We start from the raw sequence: 17,944 nt of genomic DNA on the forward strand, positions 1-17,944 counted from the left end.
TTTTGAAATCTTACCTTTACTGGTTTTTTCAATATCTTGATTTTTGTAAGATGGCGTTCTGAAAGAAATGGCAGTTTGTTTGTGCACGTTGCTAATTTAAAATAGCCATAGTCTTCCCAGCAAACTAAACCATCCTGCTCTTCAAAAAATCTCACGGTAATATCATCTTTGTTCACCTAAAATCCCAAATTAGTATTAAATACTGTACATTATATATTCAATTCAACGCTTTTCTAATGATATTAGTTGACACAAAACTAATCAATTAATTATTATAATTATTTTTAATTATCACAAAAAATTATTACAAAATATCTTTGATGTAGGTACCTAATTTTAAATAATCTAAGTTCATAAGTTTTTAAGTATTTATTATTTGCGTAATTTGAATTTATTTATTAATGCCGTTAAATTTGCAAAAGGTTGAAAACCCTATAAAAAGATTGACTATTACTTCATAAGCTAACTCAAATGAAGGTAATTATTTAAGAATAACCATTTGAAATAAATATTTAATTAATTAGTAATAATGAAATACTATTAGGTTTTAACTACTAGGAACATTAATTCCATACCCATACCGCGATGATTCTCAATATGTTACCTTTTCGCATAATAGAATTATTTTCTGGCCTCCCGCCGCGGACGCCGTGCATTGGCTGAGTTCACATATAACTAAATCTGATGTTGATTTCTTGTCATAAATAGGCTCAGAGACAACTGGACGTAAAGGGATCGTAAATTTACCATGGGCATCGCCCTCGAGGATGACTTGGAAACATAAACGCACGGCGTTCAAATCTATACTGCTAGGTTCGGAAGCGTGAGAAAACCCAGCTGAAAAATATTACTATTAATTTACATAATGATAAATTTAAATAAAAAATAATATAAAAAAATTGCTTACTTCTAAACGGATCTACGTTGATGTCTTCTCGTAGTTTGAGAGATTGTTTGATGTCTTTCTTTTTGACGCATTGCACACCTAAGTTGTTGAAAGTGATTGTCATGTCGTTAGCTTCTTCAATTTTTGCTGTGCACACACCTTTTGTACACCAATCTTTTCCGACTAAATTGTGGGGATGAGGTCTGAAATTCATTTTAGTTATTATTGAGCGTGGCGAAAGAAGCATATACAGAAGTACGACCAGTTCATCTTAAGAGAAAACTTCCGAATAATCTAACAAACACCAGTATGTGTTGCATATCAATATCATTGAATAAAATTTACAAGCGTATATGAATAAAAAAAATGGTTAGGTGTGTGTATACAGTATATGTCTGCGTAACTGGATGCAAACTAGAATCCTTTAACATACCTGTACGGTTTGTCTTTAGAAACGCACGAAACTACAACCAGCGCTCGTCCTTTATAGCCCACAACCTGGATCGAAGGAAACGTCCTGTATTCTGGCGTACTGTTTATGCCAGGGATTGAGCCAGCTGATCTACCTTCGCACTCATAACGAAATCTATAAAAACAATACAATGATATTAATCAATCAATGATCATATTTTCTGTAAACAAATTCATATGCAAATCGATCAAGATTTTTCAAATTTGTGATAAACTACAAAGATTGTGACAAAAACTTAAAATTCGTAACCGATTAGAAATTGTTGAAACTAATACAAGATTCATCGTTTCGATTTTATTCCTACTGATGGGGAGACGTGATGATTTTGGCTAATTGTAAGATAAGTGGTTTGAGAGATACGGAGCTATGTGATTCAAACTAGTGGTGTATGGCATCGTGTCGGGCAAATTGCTAGAATTTCCCGTACCAAAAATAAAAATATAAAAATATATATATTTTGAGAAATTAGATTTTGAGAAATTTTAATTTTTGAAATAAATTGGCTTTATTAGGAAAAAAAAACTTTTAATAAAATGTTTTTTTCTATTTTGAAATATTTAGGAAAGTTTGAACTTTTTGTTCAAAGAATCGCACTGCTTTAGCTGCATAGAGACGAAATATCGAAGCGCGTAAGCGCCGCGCTGCTATCTAACGGCAAACGATGTTACGGAACCCATAGAAATGTAAACAAAATTGATACATATTATTAAAATCTCCATAAAATATCTGATAATTTGATATGCATATATCTAATGATCATTTTTGTCCGCCAAATTGCATTTTTTTACTTTTTTCACTAGATCTTCGAAACTGCTAAACTGCCTTACCTTAATCAGTACTTCATCTTGTCAATACAAGTTTTTTGAATTATTAAAATCGAACGCCTTGACCTAAAAACTATTTTTATTTGTATGCTCTTATTTTAATATGCTCCATAATAAACCAAAATTTGCGAAGTCATTTTTGATTATCTGTTTAAAGTTTAAAAAGGCTTGATAAATATGCACGTCTATTTTTTTTTAAATTTGATTAGAAATTAATAAATTAATTTCAAACAAGTACGAAATAGATTCAATGAGTAGTTATTAGATAAAATATAGTAGATTCTTCACACGATAAAATAAATATGTGTTAGGTTGAAGAGCAACTTCCGAAAAACCATTGGAAATAATCGTTTGTGATCACCAAACAAATTCCGAAACATACAAATATTTAATAACATAAAAAATTAAAAAGTAGTCTATGAAGAAAATAATTTTAGACTTAACTAGTGAGGCGCATGGCATCGTGCCTCAAGGCAAATTGCTGGAACCTCCCGTACCAAATTCCTTTTTTTAAAAGATTAACATTTTTGAAAAAAAATTACTCTGAAAAAATTCGATTTTTGAGAAACTATAAATTATTGACAAAAATTTACTTTTTTTTTAAAAAAAAAAGAGTTTTTGAAGAAAAATTTATTTTGAAATATTTTGGATATTCTGAACTTTTTTTCAAAGCAATCGTACTGCTTTAACTGCAAGAAGACCAAATATCGAAGCGTGTAAGCGCCGCAATGCTGTCTAACGATTAACCTTGGTACGGAACCCATAGGAATGTAAACAAAATGGGTACTTATTGTTGATATATCTATAAAATATCTGATAATTTGATGTGCATATGTCTAATGATCATTTTTGACCGCCAAATGGCATTTTTTTACTTTTTTTACTAGATCTCCGAAACCGCTAGACCTCTTGTTAATACCAGTAAAATGTTTTTTGAATTATTCAAATCGGACGCTTTCAAATTACCGTTTTTGCAAAACTCAGCATTTCCTTTTCAATACGAATCGATGTTGTTATTCAAGCGCACACACCGTGTTTTCACACGAAAATACGTACACACATACGCACACACACACATGCACACACACACACATACATCCATTTTTCTAAGATATGCCAAAATGTTCAGAAGGTTTTGAAACGCAAAGATATAAACAATTTTTTATTTTCGATTTTTTTGCAATTACTATAACTTGCCCTAGGGGAAGTTAAAAATTAATAATTAAGTTACAATTAAAATAAAATTGATAAGAAATGAAACATAAATTCCTAAAATAATAAACCCTTCCCTTAGTAAACTAAGTATTTCTTATCAATATTAAAACAAAAATATAATTTTTATTACCTTAAAGCTTTCGGGGCAGGTTGTTCTATTATTCTAACATAAGCGTTCTTTTTAATTTGCGCGGGCGTTGCTGTGTTTTGGGTGGGCGTAACAGGCGAAGGCACCGTAGCTCCTTCTGGTAATTCCGCGTTCCTGTAAGGCTGGTTTATGTAACCTGGTTCTGCACTCTGTGCCTGACCTAGAAATATAATTATGTAGTTGGTGCATATGTTTATCAATCATAAAATACCTATTTCATCTTGAAAAATAAACATTTATATTTAAAATAGATTTTCCATATTTATCTATATTCATAATATAGAAAATTATAATATAGATAGTCATATATTGTTATCAATATTTTATGAATTTTCCCTTATTATTATAATTAAAAATTAAATTAAAGTTTAAGTACAACAAAAAATATAAGTCAAAATTAAAAGTTTAGTTTTTTTTAGATTTCTGGGTGCTTTGATAAATTATATACAAAAAGTACTTGTTTATACTAAATAAAGCATAGTAAGTTTTCACAAATTTATGAAGTTAAGAAATTTTTCGCTTTTTTCAATTCCAAACACTATTTTAATGTAAATTAAATTAAATAAGTTATAATGTAATATTTAATTTTGATTAGATATTACTAGTTATTTCTTATTTAAATAATTTTTGCAGAAATTATAACCATATTAATTAATTGTTGCTAAAATAATATAATAACTCATTTTAATAAATCTTACATTTTCTGCAACATTTTATTAACCTAATGATACAAAATAATTGTATCAGTAGCAGTACAGAATATTTATTTAATTTTAATAAAAACGTATTAATGTAATATGATTATATCAAATTGCACATGCCTAATGCTTTAACAGAAGAAAATATAAATAACGATTTATTAAAACAACAAACAGATTTCTATAAAAAAAGTGTACATATTAAGCTGATTCGAGGTTATACTGCATTTACAACTAAATTCGACAGATGTTTCCTTCATTCGCATTATTAAGACTTTAATTAGGAGAAAAATTACTTTTTTGATACTTTTGGGTTATTTTTTACCACAGCTTAGATTTATTTTATGCGATTTCTGTCACACTACAAACAATTGTTATTACAATTCGGATAATGGTTGCATGCGTAATATTATGTATTTTTATGAATTAAGAAAATAGCTTCTTACTTGATTTTTTTTTAAATTAAACTAAAATATTAATATAGTACTTACTCATTCTATATTTCTTCATATCCATTGCGACTTCTACCCTAAATTTCACCACTAATATCACAGAAAACACTTAAATATTATCTATAATCGTTTCAAAATATTATAAAAAAACTAATTTATTATCACAACCTCGTATTCATATTTTTATTTTTGGCATATCAAAATCCCAGTGTCGAGGAAAGTCCAAAATAAATTTTGAAATTTCCGAAAAAACTCCCGACAATACACCTTGCACACGATCATTTAAACTGGAAATTCCGAAACCGACTGTTCGATCTTGGTGACCGCACGGGAGTGAGAAGAGTTTCGTTCGGGCACATCGGGAATTTTGGAAAAGTGGGTAACACTCATAAAAATTTAAATCTTCAAATTACGGATCAAGCACGCCTACCAGTGTACTTAACCAGTTTGCTGATTGGGTTATAACGGGTACTTAAGGTACCTCTCCACTTTGGATTTCACCCCACAATAAAAATGTTAGGTACCTGTCGGAATACCCTATTGTAGTTTTTGATATTATAATCGCAGAGATTATCTGTTGCCTCGAATTTATTACTACCAACGAATTGGTCTTTGCAAGCAATATACCAGGGCCGTAATAAGTAATATCATTAATTTATCAGGTATGGTATAATTTTATAAATTTTCTTGGCAATGTATAGTATACAGTATGAAAATATATAAATATACGATCGATAAGACTTTGATTTGTTTTAATTTGTTTTGTGTTTCTAATTAAGAACTAGTAAACTAATTAAGAACAAGAATCTTTCTTTAAAATACAATGTTCGTTTTTCGCTTTCCGAATGAAGTGCTTATTTTGGTTTTATAGCAAGTTATAGTAATCGCAAAAAATTGAAAATGAAAATTTTTAAATATCTTTACATTTCAAAGGTATCCGAACGATTTGGCATATCCTAGAAAAAAATTGATGTATGTGTGTGGGTGTAGGTGTGTATGTATGTGTGTATGTATGCGGATACAATTATTTGTCGACAATTTCGAGAACACCGATCAACCGATTTGAATAATTCAAAAAACATTCGATTTCTATCGATAAGTTTTTGACAAAGGCAGGTTCAGCAGTTTCGAAGATACGGGGCAAAAAATGCCAAAAATGGTGATTCACTTTTTGATAGAACGGAGCGTCCGAGTTGTAGATTCAAAAAACATTTTATTTGTTTGACGAAATGAGGAACTGATAAATATTTTTGGGGAAAGCAAGTTTGGCAGTTCCGGAGATCCAATAAAAAAGTGAAATAAAATGACATTTGGCAGATAAAAATGATCATTAGACATATGCACATAAAATTATGAGACATTTTATAGATATTTTAATTATAAGAACAAATTTTGTTTACATTTCTATGAGCCTCGTACCAATGCTTATCCGTTAGACTGCGACGCGGCGAACACGCGCTTCGATATTTCGTTTCTACGCAGCAAATGTATCGCGATTGCTTTGAAAAAAAAGTTCAAAATATCCAAAATATTTCAAAGTATAAAAAAAAAATCAATTTTTTCAAAATGGTCAACTTATTTCAATTCTTAAAAATGTATTTTTTTCAAAGTTTAAAAAAAAAATGAATCATGTTTAACAATTAAAATTTTTGGTACGGGAAGTTCCAAAAGCTGAAGGCTTTGCTTTAAGTTGGTTCAGCCTTTGTTTCATTGGGTTCCATATAACGCAGTACAAATTTTGGTTTTTTTTTGGCAGTACAAAACGATAGCCGCTTTCCACACAACGCGCGTTACGAATTAAGAGCTTGGTTTGTACGTTACTTAAAGCCGTTGTCAATTTAGGACTCAAAACTAAATAATTCTAGAGCCCTAATTTAGTCTTCTTCGTATTATGTGTATGGACAACTATTTTAAAAAGTTGTAACAGTATTTCATTTTATTAATAGTATATATTACAAAGAGAACGGAAATAACTTACATTGATAATCGTAAATACACAGCACATTCTGTATTCAATACAAACCTTAATTGCTGATACTTTTATTGTTATGTAGTTTGCAACTATTACTAATACACTTAATATTCCTGTTTATTAGTATTTGTTGATGGAGATCGTCGTTTATAACCATAGAACATACTTTGAAGAATAGTAAGATTTTAACAACAATAGTGTTCTATTCGTATTTAAAAGATATTAGCAAGTAGCAAGTTCATGAAATAAAATATATGAACTCTGAAGAAATATATTGCTTCAATAAGTTATAATTTTATTTACATTCTATAAAATAGAAACTTGTATTATAATTTCCAGTTCGACTCTGGCATCACCTGCAAATGCCGACCTATGTACAATTTTCAAATGTACAGCTTATAGCATCGCACACCTGTTACTAATTGAAAGGCTTTATTAGTTCTGTGCATAATAAAATTCTCTGAAATTCCAAAATCCGTAATTGTAAATTTTATAATAAAATAGTTGGTATTGGTATTTTGCCTTAAGGCAAGTTACATGAACTTCCCGATATGTGTAAATAATCGACTTAATCAATAAAAAATAAATTAATTTATGAGTGATTAAAAGTATTCCGAATGCATTTATTACACATAATTGAAAACGAACAAACACGTTTACTTGGTAATTTCTTAAAGCAAATTTTCATAATCAATAATTTTTATAATTGAACCAGTTTCCGTAGGACTTTAATGGTTTAGTATGTTCATTAAGGCCAAGTACTCTCGTACAAACGTCAAAAAACACTATTTTTTTCAAACTTTGATGAATTTTTAAAATTAAACTAACTATTGTCGTAAGGCCGTAATATTTGAGTAAATTCTATAAGTAACAAAAGTAACTAGTGGTGCATGGCATCGTATCTTAAGGCAAATTGCTGGAACTTTCAGTACCAAAAATTTGTTACATAAGATTCAATTTTTTTTGAACTTTGAAAAATTTTATATTTCAATAATTTTATTTATATATGTATAATTTTAATTTTTTGATATTTTAAAATATTTTGGAAAATTTAATTTTTTTTAAATATCGCGAAAAAAAGTTACATAAAAATTGGGTTAAATTTTTTTCAACAGTTAATTACAAGAAAACGGTTTGGTAGATTTTCACCGAAAACTAATCAGTATCATTCCCAACTAATATCTTTCGAAAAGTTGTTGATATTTTAAAATCGATTTGGTAGTATGAGCTTAAGGGGTTACACCACTCTAGCAGTAAAAAAACACGTATGTTTTTGCCATTTTTTTCGGATGGAAGAAAAAGTATTAAAATCATGATATTAAAGATAGTTATTTATTGTACTTCCGAAAAAAATGGCAAAAACATACGTTTTTTTTACTGCTAGAGTGGTCAGTGGCGTAACTATAGGGTGGCGTGGGTGGCAAAAGGCCACGGGCCCCCGACCCAAGGGAGCTTTTTATCTTTTGTTTTTTGTTTTATGCGATAAAGAGCTGCGATGGATCTGCATTCGAAAATCTTTAGTTTGTATATATGATATGATATGAATAAATGAATTTATTATTGTATATATAATTAAACTTTATCGACTTTTGAGATAATAACCGAACACGCGAAGAACTCTTTTCTCAATATTCAAAGAATACAGTATTGTTATATTTTTGTGTTATTTAATATAAATCATTTAACTCATCATTTGCCAGAGAAATTTAGTTAATAAATCTAAATAAAAGTATTGAAACTTTTCAATCAGGGGTATTGATTAAAACATGAATTTTTATAAAGATCGAACGTTACTACTCAATAACTTAATCAATAAACAGTAATTAACAGTAAAAAAGAAATGGTAAATGGAAGGATATGTAATAATTACGTTTAAGAAAGTTGTATGTTCTTTTTATTTTCATTAAAAAATACGTTTTATTTTAATTTCCATTTATTTTAACGTTGAAAATATTCACCAATATTTCATGTTTGATTTTCAAGAAAATTCAGTTTTATGTATTTTTTGTTATTTTTCTATAATCACAACTAAATTAAGAAAAAAATTTACCTCTAAACCAATACTTCACTTTTCTACCTTTTATATAATTTCATAATTTAAAGCCATAAAATATAAATTAGTCGAAGTTGGTTTGCTAATTTGTGATAAAGTTGAATAAAAGTCGTTTTAGCCATTAGTAAAACAGCATGTAAATAACTACTTAACGTTTATTATCGCTTAGCCGATCGTGGCACAAAACCGACAAACGTGCTCAAATAGTCCTCATGGAGATACATCGAACGGCTTTTAAATTTTTGAAATCGGTCCAGCCGTTTTTGAGAAAATGTCGATTTACGGCAAAAAATTTGTTCACATACACGCGCGCACACAGCACACATACTTTTTCCACATTTGGTCTCATTCGATTCAGAATGGCTTGAAACGTCGAGAAAACATAAACTTCTTCTTCGGGACGTTAATAATTATGCATTTTAGTATGTTCAAAACAGCTTTTACTTTGATATGCCAACGATTTTACTACACTAATATTAATTAACTTCCCTTAGAGTAAGTTATTGTAATAGTCCAAAAAACGTAATCGAAAACGTTTGCCTTTCTTCACGTTTTGAAGGTTTCTGAACATTTTGGCATACTGCATAAAAAATGGATGTGATGTATATGTGTGTGTGTGTGGGTGTATGTAAGGTTTTCAAACTTTATTGTAGAGCAGTCGTGGCCGAGTGGTTGAGGCGTCTGACTTGAAATCAGATTCCCTCTGGGAGCGTAGGTTGGAATCCTGCCGACTGCGTTTGGTTACATTCAAATTATATTTCTTAAGTGATATTTTAATGCAGTAGAGCAATACTAATGACATTCAAATTTGTTTTGTGGAACAGTCGTGGTTGAGTGGTTATGGTCTCTAACTCGAAGTCAGTTTTTCTCTGGGAGCGCGGGTTCGAATGTTATATCAAATTGTATTTTTTTAGTTACTTTACTGCAGTGCAGTCGTGGGCGATTGGTTAAGGCGCCTGATTTGAAATCGGATTCTCTCTGGGACCGTAGGTTCCAATCCTACCGACTGCGGTTGGTTATATTTTACCAAACTATATTTTTAAGTGATTTTGCTTGGCTCGCCCGTAGGTAAGCGGTTAAGAGCGGCGGGACTTGTTTCAGAGGTCCCGGGTTCGATACCCACTTCGAGTAGCCTGTTGTCAGGCAACATTGACAACGATTTTCACTTGGAAATATAGATAGCAATATGTTTCTAAGTGAAAATAGCCCTCACCCGGCATTGTTGCACCATTCTTGCCCTATTACAGTGATTGTAATAAAAATTTATCATACAGAGATGTGACAACTGTTTGGGTTGCCATCTGTAATAAAAACAAACGTAGTTTGTAAGATATTGATCGCAACAGCTCGTAGAACCCAAAAGTTCTGGTCGCTGTTCAAATAAAATTATAAAAAAAAAGTGATTCTGCTAATGCAGTATCAACAGCATTCAAATTTATTTCGTAGAACAGTCATGATTCAGTGGTTGTTCTCTCTGACTCGAAGTCGGATTTTCTCTGGCAGCAAGGTTTCGAATGTTATATCAAATATTTTTCAGTTTTTCTTTAATGCAGTACTGTAATACCAAAAGATTTCAGGGTTTTTCGTAGAGCAGTCGTGGCCGAGTGGCCGAATCGAAATCAGATTCTCTGTGGCAGCGTAGGTTCTAATCCTGACGATTGCGATTGGTTACGTTTTAACGAACTATATTTTTAAGTGATTTTTCAAATGCAGTGGAGCAATACTAACATTCAAATTTCTTTCGTAGAACTGTCATGGTTGAGTCGCTGTGGCCTGTGACTCGAAGTCAGATTTCTTCTGGGAGCGCGGGTTCGAATGTTGTATGAAATTATATTTTTAACTTCCCGAAGGAGAAGTTTATGTTTTCATAAAAAAATCCGAATTGCTAATTTTATGTTTTCTCGACGTTTCAAGCAATTCTGAATCGAATGAGACCAAACTTGGAAAAAGTTTATGTGTGTGTGTGTGTGAACACATTTTTTGCCGTAAATCGACGTTTTCTCGAAAACGGTTGGACCGTTTTCAAAAATTTAAAAGCCATTAGATGTATCTCGGTGAGGACTAGCGTTTCTAAGTTTTGTGCGACGATCGGCCGAGCCGTTTCTTTGTAAATCGCAGAAAAGTGAAAAATTTTCGTCCACGTTTTAGCCCGCAATTCTGAATCGATTTTGAAAATTCAAAAACTGTTCGAAACATATTGGTTGGGAATCGACCTGATTAGTTCTTGGTGAAGATCGGCCGGGCCCTTTTCTTGTAATAAAGTGTTAAAAAAAATTTTTTCGACGATTTTCACGATTTTTTTTTTACGGTAGATACCATAGTCTTATAGATCATACTAAAATATTACGGTCCTACGACAAGTCGTTTTCTTTTAAAAAAAATCGTCAAAGTTTGCAAAAATTAGTGTCGTTTGTCAAAATTACAACTTTCATCGACGTTTGCCAAAATTACAACTTTCATCGACGTTTGCTCAAAAACGTCTGAACCGATTTCAAAAATTTAAAAGCCAATCGATGTATTTTGATGTGGATTATTTTTTGTCAGTTTTGTGCAGCGATCGGCCGAGTCATTTCTTTGTAAATTGGAAAAAGGTGTTAAACTTTTCGTGCACATTTAAGCTCATACTACCGAATCGATTTTCAAAAATGAAAAACCGTTCGAAAGATATCATTTGGGATTGATACTGATTAGTTTTAGTTGAAAATCTATCGAGCCGTTTTCTTGTAATTCACTGTTGAAAAAAAAATTAAGCCGATTTTTATGGAACTTTTTTTGGCGATATATATCCTGGTCTTATAGAACTTACTAAAATATTACGGCCTTACGACAAGTAGTTTAATTCTAAAAATTCATCAAAGTTTGGGAAAATGAGTAGTTTTTTTGACGTTTGTTAAAATTAAAATTAGACGATTTACTTGGTATAACGATAGAGTGTTCGTTCGTTTTCAATTATGTGTAATGAATCCACTCGAAATACCTTTAATCACTCATAAATAATTTATTTTTAACTTCCCGCAGGGTAAGTTGTTGTAATGGGCCGAAAATCGAAATTGAAATTTTTTACATTTCTCGACGTTTTGAAGGTTTCTGAAAGTTTTGGCATACCTCAGAAAAAATGGATGTGTGTGTGTGTGTATGTATGTATGGATACAAATTTCCAGTCACGTTTTCGGGCGCACGGATAAACCGATTTGAATGGTTCAAACAACATTCGATTCCTATTGATAGGGAAAAGAGCTGATTAGTTTTGGGCGAAGGCAGGTCCAGCCGTTTCGGAGATACGGAGCAAAGAGTGCAGAAAATAGAAATCGACTTTTTGAGAGAACGGAGTATCCGATTTGAATGATCTAAAAAACATTCAATTAGTAATGATTGGGAGAAGCGTCTATTAGTTTTTGGCAAAGGCAGGCCCAGCCATTTCAAAGATACGGAGCTAAATATGTAAAAAATGGCAGTTTTTGAAAGAACTAAGCGTCCGATTGATTCAAAGAACTTATTTTAATAAAATAATTGATTTTGGAATATATATATATATATATATATATATATATATATATATTTAGTTTTTCTTGTATATCGAAAATAATTCAGATTTTATTTTTATTCTGACTAAAGTTCTAATATAACTTAAACAAATAATTTTAAATTTGCTATTCAGTTTATCTTATAAATATTAGACAATGTTACAATATTTATAATAATCTATTTGAAAACATTCAGTATTCCTCGAACATTTCGTTACGGTACGGGAAGTTCCAGCAATTTGCCTTAAGGCACGATGCCACTCACCCCACTAGTTATTGATTAAATCGATTATTTATACATATCGGGAAGTTCATGTAACTAGCCTCAAGGCAAAATACCAATACCAACTAGTTTTAGTTATTTTCCTAATGCAGTAAAGTAATACCAAAGGTTTTGAGGCTTTATTGTAGTGCAGTCGTGGCCAGTGGTTAAGGCGTTTGACTAGAAATCAGATTCCCTCTGGGAGCGTAGGTTCGAATCCTACCGATTGCGGTTGGTTATATTTAAACAAATTACATATGTAAGTGATTTTTCTAATGCTGTAGAGCAATACAAACGGCATTCAAACTTATTTCGTAAACGAGTCATGATTGAGTGGTTGTGGTCGCTGATTCGAAGGTAGATTTTCTCTGGGAGCGCGGGTTCGAGTGTTTTATTAAATTGTTTTTTTAGCTACTTTTCAAAAGCAGTGCAGTAATACTAAAAGTTTTTAGAGATTTTTGCTGAGCAGTCGTGGCAGAGTGGTTAAGGCGTCTGACTAGAAATCAGATTCCCTCTGGGAGCGTAGGTTCGAATCCTACCGACTGCGGTTGGTTATGTTTTAACAAACTATATTTTTAAGTGATTTTTCTAATGCAGTCATGGTTCTGTGGTTGTGGTCTCTGGCTCGAGGTCAGATTTTCTCTGGTAGCACGGGTTGGAATGCTATATCAAATATTTTTTTAGTTTTTTTTCTAATCCAATATAGTAATATTAAAGGTTTTAAGAATTAATTGTAAAGCAGCCGTGGCCGAGTGGTTAAGGCGTCTGACTAGAAGTCAGATTCCCTCTGGGAGCGTCGGTTCAAGTCCTGGCGACTGCGCTTGGTTAAATTTTTATACAAAATATATTTTTAAGTGGTCTCTGCTTCGAAGTCAGATTTTCTCTGGTAGCACGGGTTGGAATGCTATATAAATATTTTTTAGAGTTCTTTTTCTTATCCAGTATAATAATATTAAAGGTTTTTAGAATTAATAGTAGAGCAGTCTTGGCCGAGTGGTTAAGGCGTCTGACTAGAAATCATGTTCCCTCTGTGAGCGTAGGTTCGAATCCTACCGACTGCGGCTGGTTGTATTTGAACAAATTACATATGTAAGTGATTTTTCTAATGCAGTAGAGCAATACTAACGGCATTCAAACTTATTTCGTAAACGAGTCATAATTGAGTGGTTGTTGTCTCTGGTTCGAAGGTAGATTTTCTCGTAAAAATTACATTTTTTTAGTTACTTTTCTAAAGCAGTGCAGCAATACCAAAAGTTTTTAGAGACTTTTGCAGAGCAGTTGTGACCGAGTGGTTAAGGCGTCTGACTAAAATTCAGATTCCCTTTGGGAGCGTAGGGTCGAATCTTGCCGACAGCGCTTGGTTGAATTTTTATACAAACTATAATTTTAAGTGGTCTCTGCTTCGAAGTCAGATTTCCTCTGGCAGCACGGGTTTGAATGTTATATCAATTAATATTTTTCCAGAGTTTTTTTTACTAATACCACATAGTAATACTGACGGTTTTCAGGTTTGGTTGTAGAGCAGTCGTGGCCGAGTGGTTAAGGCGTCTGACTAGAAATCAGATTCCCTCTGGGAGCGTAGGTTCGAATCCTACCGACTGCGCTTGGGTATATTTGAACAAACTGTATTTTTAATTGATTTTTCAATGCGGTCATGATTCTGTGGTTGTGGTCTCTGGTTTAAAGTCAGATTTCTTCTAGCAGCACGGGATTAAATGTTACAACACATTTTTTTTGTTTTTTTTTTCTAATGCAGTACAGTAATACCAAAGGTGTTCAGAATTCTTTCTATGAGCAGTCGTGGCCGAGTGGTTAAGGCGTCTGACTTGAAATCAGATTCCCTCTGGGAGCGTAGGTTCGAATCCTACCGACTGCGTTTGGTTGCTTTTTAACAAACTATATTTTTAAGTGGTCTCTGCTTCGAAGTCAGATTTCCTCTGGCAGCACGGGTTCGACTGTTATATCAATTAATATTTTTCCAGTTTTTTTACTAATATCACATAGTAATACTAAAGTTTTTCAGATTTGATTGTAGAGCAGTCGTGGCCGAGTGGTTAAGGCGTCTGACTCGAAATCAGATTCCCTCTGGGAGCGTAGGTTCGAATCCTACCGACTGCGGTTGGTTATATTTGAACAAACTATATTTTTAAGTGATTTTTCTAATGCAGTCATGGTTCTGTGGTTGTCGTCTCTGGCTCGAAGTCAGATTTTCTCTGGTAGCGCGGGTTGGAATGCTATATCAAATATTTTTTGAGTTCTTTTTCTAATCCAGTATAGTAATATTAAAGGTTTTTACAATTAATTGTGTAGCAGTCGTGGCCGAGTGGTTAAGGCGTCTGACTCGAAATCAGATCCCCTCTGGGAGCGTAGGTTCGAATCCTGCCAACTGCGTTTGGTTGAATTTTTATACAAACTATATTTTTAAGTGGTCTCTGCTTCGAAGTCAGATTTCCTCTGGCAGCACGGGTTCGACTGTTATATCAATTAATATTTTTCCAGAGTTCTTTTACTAATACCACATAGTAATACTGAAGGTTTTCAGATTTGATTGTAGAGCAGTCGTGGCCGAGTGGTTAAGGCGTCTGACTAGAAATCAGATTCCCTCTGGGAGCGTAGGTTCGAATCCTACCGACTGCGGTTGGTTATATTTGAACAAACTATATTTTTAAGTGGTCTCTGCTTCGAAGTCAGATTTCCTCTGGCAACACGGGTTCGAATGTTATATCAATTAATATTTTTCCAGAGTTCTTTTACTAATACCACATAGTAAGACTAAAGGTTTTCAGATTTGATTGTAGAGCAGTCGTGGCCGAGTGGTTAAGGCGTCTGACTAGAAATCAGATTCCCTCTGGGAGCGTAGGTTCGAATCCTTATATTTAAACAAACTATATTTTTAAGTGATTTTTCTAATGCAGTCATGGTTCTGTGGTTGTGGTCTCTGGCTCGAAGTCAGATTTTCTCTGGTAGCACGGGTTGTTAAATCAAATATTTTTTAGAGTTCTTTTCCTAATCCAGTATAGTAATATTAAAGGTTTTTAGAATTAATTGTGGAGCAGTCGTGGTCGAGTGGTTAAGGCGTCCGACTCGAAATCAGATTCCCTCTGGGAGCGTAGGTTCGAATCCTGCCGACTGCGCTTGGTTAAATTTTTATACAAACTATATTTTTAAGTGGACTGCGATTGGTTGAATTTTTATACAAACTATATTTTTAAGTGGTCTCTTCTTCGAAGTCAGATTTCCTCTGGCAGCACGGGTTCGACTGTTATATCAATTAATATTTTTCCAGTTATTTTACTAATACCACATAGTAATACTAAAGCTTTTCAGATTTGATTGTAGAGCAGTCGTGGCCGAGTGGTTAAGGCGTCTGACTAGAAATCAGATTCCCTCTGGGAGCGTAGGTTCGAATCCTACCGACTGCGATTGGTTATATTTGAACAAACTATATTTTTAAGTGGTCTCTGCTTCGAAGTCAGATTTCCTCTGGCAGCACGGGTTCAAATGTTATATCAATTAATATTTTTCCAGAGTTCTTTTACTAATACCACATAGTAATACTAAAGGTTTACAGATTTGATTGTAGAGCAGTCGTGGTCGAGTGGTTAAGGCGTCTGACTAGAAATCAGATTCACTCTGGGAGCGTAGGTTCGAATCCTACCGACTGCGGTTGGTTATATTTGAACAAACTATATTTTTAAGTGATTTTGCTAATGCAGTCATGGTTCTGTGGTTGTGGTCTCTGGCTCGAAGTCAGATTTTCTCTGGTAGCACGGGTTGTCAAATCAAATATTTTTTAGAGTTCTTTTCCTAATCCAGTATAGTAATATTAAAGGTTTTTAGAATTAATTGTGGAGCAGTCGTGGCCGAGTGGTTAAGGCGTCTGACTAGAAATCAGATTCCCTCTGGGAGCGTAGGTTCGAATCCTACCGACTGCGGTTGGTTATATTTGAACAAATTACTATGTAAGTGATTTTTCTAATGCAATACTAACGGCATTCAAACTTATTTGGTAAAAGAGTCGTGATTGAGATGTTGTGGTCTCTGATTCGAAGGTAGATTTTCTCGTAGAAATTATATTTTTTTAGTTACTTTTCTAAAGCAGTGCAGTAATACAAAATGGTTTTAGAGACTTTTGCAGAGCAGTCGTGGCCGAGTGGTTAAGCGTAGGTTCGAATCCTGCCGACTGCGATTGTTTGAATTTTTATACAAACTCTGTTTTTAAGTGGTCTCTGCTTCGAAGTCAGATTTCCTCTGGCAGCACGGGTTTGACTGTTATATCAATTAATATTTTTCCAGATATTTTACTAATACCACATAGTAATACTAAAGGTTTTCATATTTGATTGTAGAGCAGTCGTGGCCGAGTGGTTAAGGCGTCTAACTAGAAATCAGATTCCCTCCGGGAGCGTAGGCTCAAATCCTGCCGACTGCGGTTGGGTATAATCAAACTTATGTCGTAAACGAGTCATGATTGAGTGGTTGTGGTTTCTGATTTGAAGGTAGATTTTCTCGTAGAAATTATATTTTTTTAGTTACTATTCTAAAGCAGTGCAGTAATACCAAAAGTTTTTAGAGACTTTTGCAGAGCAGCCGTGGCCGAGTGGTTAAGGCGTCTGACTTGAAATCAGATTCCCTCTGGGAGCGTAGGTTCGAATCCTGCCGACTGCGCTTGGTAAAATTTTTATACAAACTATATTTTTAAGTGGTCTCTGCTTCGAAGTCAGATTTCCTCTGGCAGCATGGGTTCGAATGTTATATCAATTAATATTTTTCCAGAGTTCTTTTACTAATACCACATAGTAATACTAAAGGTTTTCAGATTTGATTGTAGAGCGGTCGTGGCCGAGTGGTTAAGGCGTCTGACTAGAAATCAGATACTCTCTGGGAGCGTAGGTTCGAATCCTACCGACTGCGGTTGGTTGTATTTGAACAAACTATATTTTTAAGTGATTTTTCTAATGCAGTCATGGTTCTGTGGTTGTGGTCTCTGGCTCGAAGTCAGATTTTCTCTGGTAGCGCGGGTTGTCAAATCAAATATTTTTTAGAGTTCTTTTCCTAATCCAGTCAATCAATGCGGTCATGATTCTGTGGTTGTGGTCTCTGGTTTGAAGTCAGTATTCTTCTAGCAGCACGGGATTAAATGTTACAACACATTTTTTTGTTTTTTTTTCTAATGCAGTACAGTAATACCAAAGGTGTTCAGAGTTCTTTCTATGAGCAGTCGTGGCCGAGTGGTTAAGGCGTCTGACTTGAAATCAGATTCCCTCTGGGAGCGTAGGTTCGAATCCTACCGACTGCGTTTGGTTGCTTTTTAACTATATTATATACAAACTATATTTTTAAGTGGTCTCTGCTTCGAAGTCAGATTTCCTCTGGCAGCACGGGTTCGACTGTTATATCAATTAATATTTTTTCCAGTTTTTTTTACTAATATCACA

The 17,944-nt window shown here is 33.3% G+C and overlaps 1 protein-coding gene and 19 non-coding genes across 20 annotated transcripts; 19 read left to right on the forward strand and 1 right to left on the reverse strand.

The window, feature by feature from the left end:
* Nucleotides 1–14: 14 nt before the first annotated feature.
* On the reverse strand, nucleotides 15–5,102 carry LOC113369501 (embryonic polarity protein dorsal-like; the record flags this gene model as incomplete). The annotated part of the gene is given in 7 exon segments (XM_026610222.1): nucleotides 15–87; nucleotides 90–176; nucleotides 605–837; nucleotides 908–1,089; nucleotides 1,320–1,472; nucleotides 3,528–3,705; nucleotides 4,735–5,102. Coding segments are annotated over 7 exon segments (931 nt in total), but the record flags the coding sequence as incomplete, so codon positions are not given.
* A 4,272-nt stretch (nucleotides 5,103–9,374) lies between these two features.
* Trnas-uga lies at nucleotides 9,375–9,456 on the forward strand. The gene has a single exon. It is a non-coding gene; the product is annotated as a tRNA-Ser (tRNA).
* A 3,200-nt stretch (nucleotides 9,457–12,656) lies between these two features.
* Nucleotides 12,657–12,737, forward strand: Trnas-aga. The gene has a single exon. It is a non-coding gene; the product is annotated as a tRNA-Ser (tRNA).
* Nucleotides 12,738–12,971: 234 nt separating this feature from the next.
* On the forward strand, nucleotides 12,972–13,053 carry Trnas-aga. Its single transcript has one exon. It is a non-coding gene; the product is annotated as a tRNA-Ser (tRNA).
* Nucleotides 13,054–13,244: 191 nt separating this feature from the next.
* Nucleotides 13,245–13,326, forward strand: Trnas-aga. Its single transcript has one exon. It is a non-coding gene; the product is annotated as a tRNA-Ser (tRNA).
* A 159-nt stretch (nucleotides 13,327–13,485) lies between these two features.
* On the forward strand, nucleotides 13,486–13,567 carry Trnas-aga. The gene has a single exon. It is a non-coding gene; the product is annotated as a tRNA-Ser (tRNA).
* Nucleotides 13,568–13,780: 213 nt separating this feature from the next.
* Nucleotides 13,781–13,862, forward strand: Trnaf-aaa. The gene has a single exon. It is a non-coding gene; the product is annotated as a tRNA-Phe (tRNA).
* Nucleotides 13,863–14,027: 165 nt separating this feature from the next.
* Nucleotides 14,028–14,109, forward strand: Trnas-aga. The gene has a single exon. It is a non-coding gene; the product is annotated as a tRNA-Ser (tRNA).
* Nucleotides 14,110–14,300: 191 nt separating this feature from the next.
* Trnas-uga lies at nucleotides 14,301–14,382 on the forward strand. The gene has a single exon. It is a non-coding gene; the product is annotated as a tRNA-Ser (tRNA).
* Nucleotides 14,383–14,542: 160 nt separating this feature from the next.
* Trnas-cga lies at nucleotides 14,543–14,624 on the forward strand. The gene has a single exon. It is a non-coding gene; the product is annotated as a tRNA-Ser (tRNA).
* Nucleotides 14,625–14,815: 191 nt separating this feature from the next.
* On the forward strand, nucleotides 14,816–14,897 carry Trnas-cga. The gene has a single exon. It is a non-coding gene; the product is annotated as a tRNA-Ser (tRNA).
* A 164-nt stretch (nucleotides 14,898–15,061) lies between these two features.
* Trnas-aga lies at nucleotides 15,062–15,143 on the forward strand. The gene has a single exon. It is a non-coding gene; the product is annotated as a tRNA-Ser (tRNA).
* Nucleotides 15,144–15,558: 415 nt separating this feature from the next.
* Nucleotides 15,559–15,640, forward strand: Trnas-cga. Its single transcript has one exon. It is a non-coding gene; the product is annotated as a tRNA-Ser (tRNA).
* Nucleotides 15,641–15,846: 206 nt separating this feature from the next.
* On the forward strand, nucleotides 15,847–15,928 carry Trnas-aga. Its single transcript has one exon. It is a non-coding gene; the product is annotated as a tRNA-Ser (tRNA).
* Nucleotides 15,929–16,090: 162 nt separating this feature from the next.
* Nucleotides 16,091–16,172, forward strand: Trnas-aga. Its single transcript has one exon. It is a non-coding gene; the product is annotated as a tRNA-Ser (tRNA).
* Nucleotides 16,173–16,359: 187 nt separating this feature from the next.
* Trnas-aga lies at nucleotides 16,360–16,441 on the forward strand. The gene has a single exon. It is a non-coding gene; the product is annotated as a tRNA-Ser (tRNA).
* Nucleotides 16,442–16,856: 415 nt separating this feature from the next.
* Trnas-aga lies at nucleotides 16,857–16,938 on the forward strand. The gene has a single exon. It is a non-coding gene; the product is annotated as a tRNA-Ser (tRNA).
* A 154-nt stretch (nucleotides 16,939–17,092) lies between these two features.
* On the forward strand, nucleotides 17,093–17,174 carry Trnas-uga. Its single transcript has one exon. It is a non-coding gene; the product is annotated as a tRNA-Ser (tRNA).
* A 164-nt stretch (nucleotides 17,175–17,338) lies between these two features.
* Nucleotides 17,339–17,420, forward strand: Trnas-aga. Its single transcript has one exon. It is a non-coding gene; the product is annotated as a tRNA-Ser (tRNA).
* A 303-nt stretch (nucleotides 17,421–17,723) lies between these two features.
* On the forward strand, nucleotides 17,724–17,805 carry Trnas-uga. Its single transcript has one exon. It is a non-coding gene; the product is annotated as a tRNA-Ser (tRNA).
* Nucleotides 17,806–17,944: the final 139 nt, after the last annotated feature.

This window comes from Ctenocephalides felis, unplaced genomic scaffold, assembly GCF_003426905.1.
Source record: "Ctenocephalides felis isolate EL2017-DRISC unplaced genomic scaffold, ASM342690v1 CF-g0.4_SCAFFOLD_01383, whole genome shotgun sequence".
Taxonomy (NCBI): domain Eukaryota; kingdom Metazoa; phylum Arthropoda; class Insecta; order Siphonaptera; family Pulicidae; genus Ctenocephalides; species Ctenocephalides felis.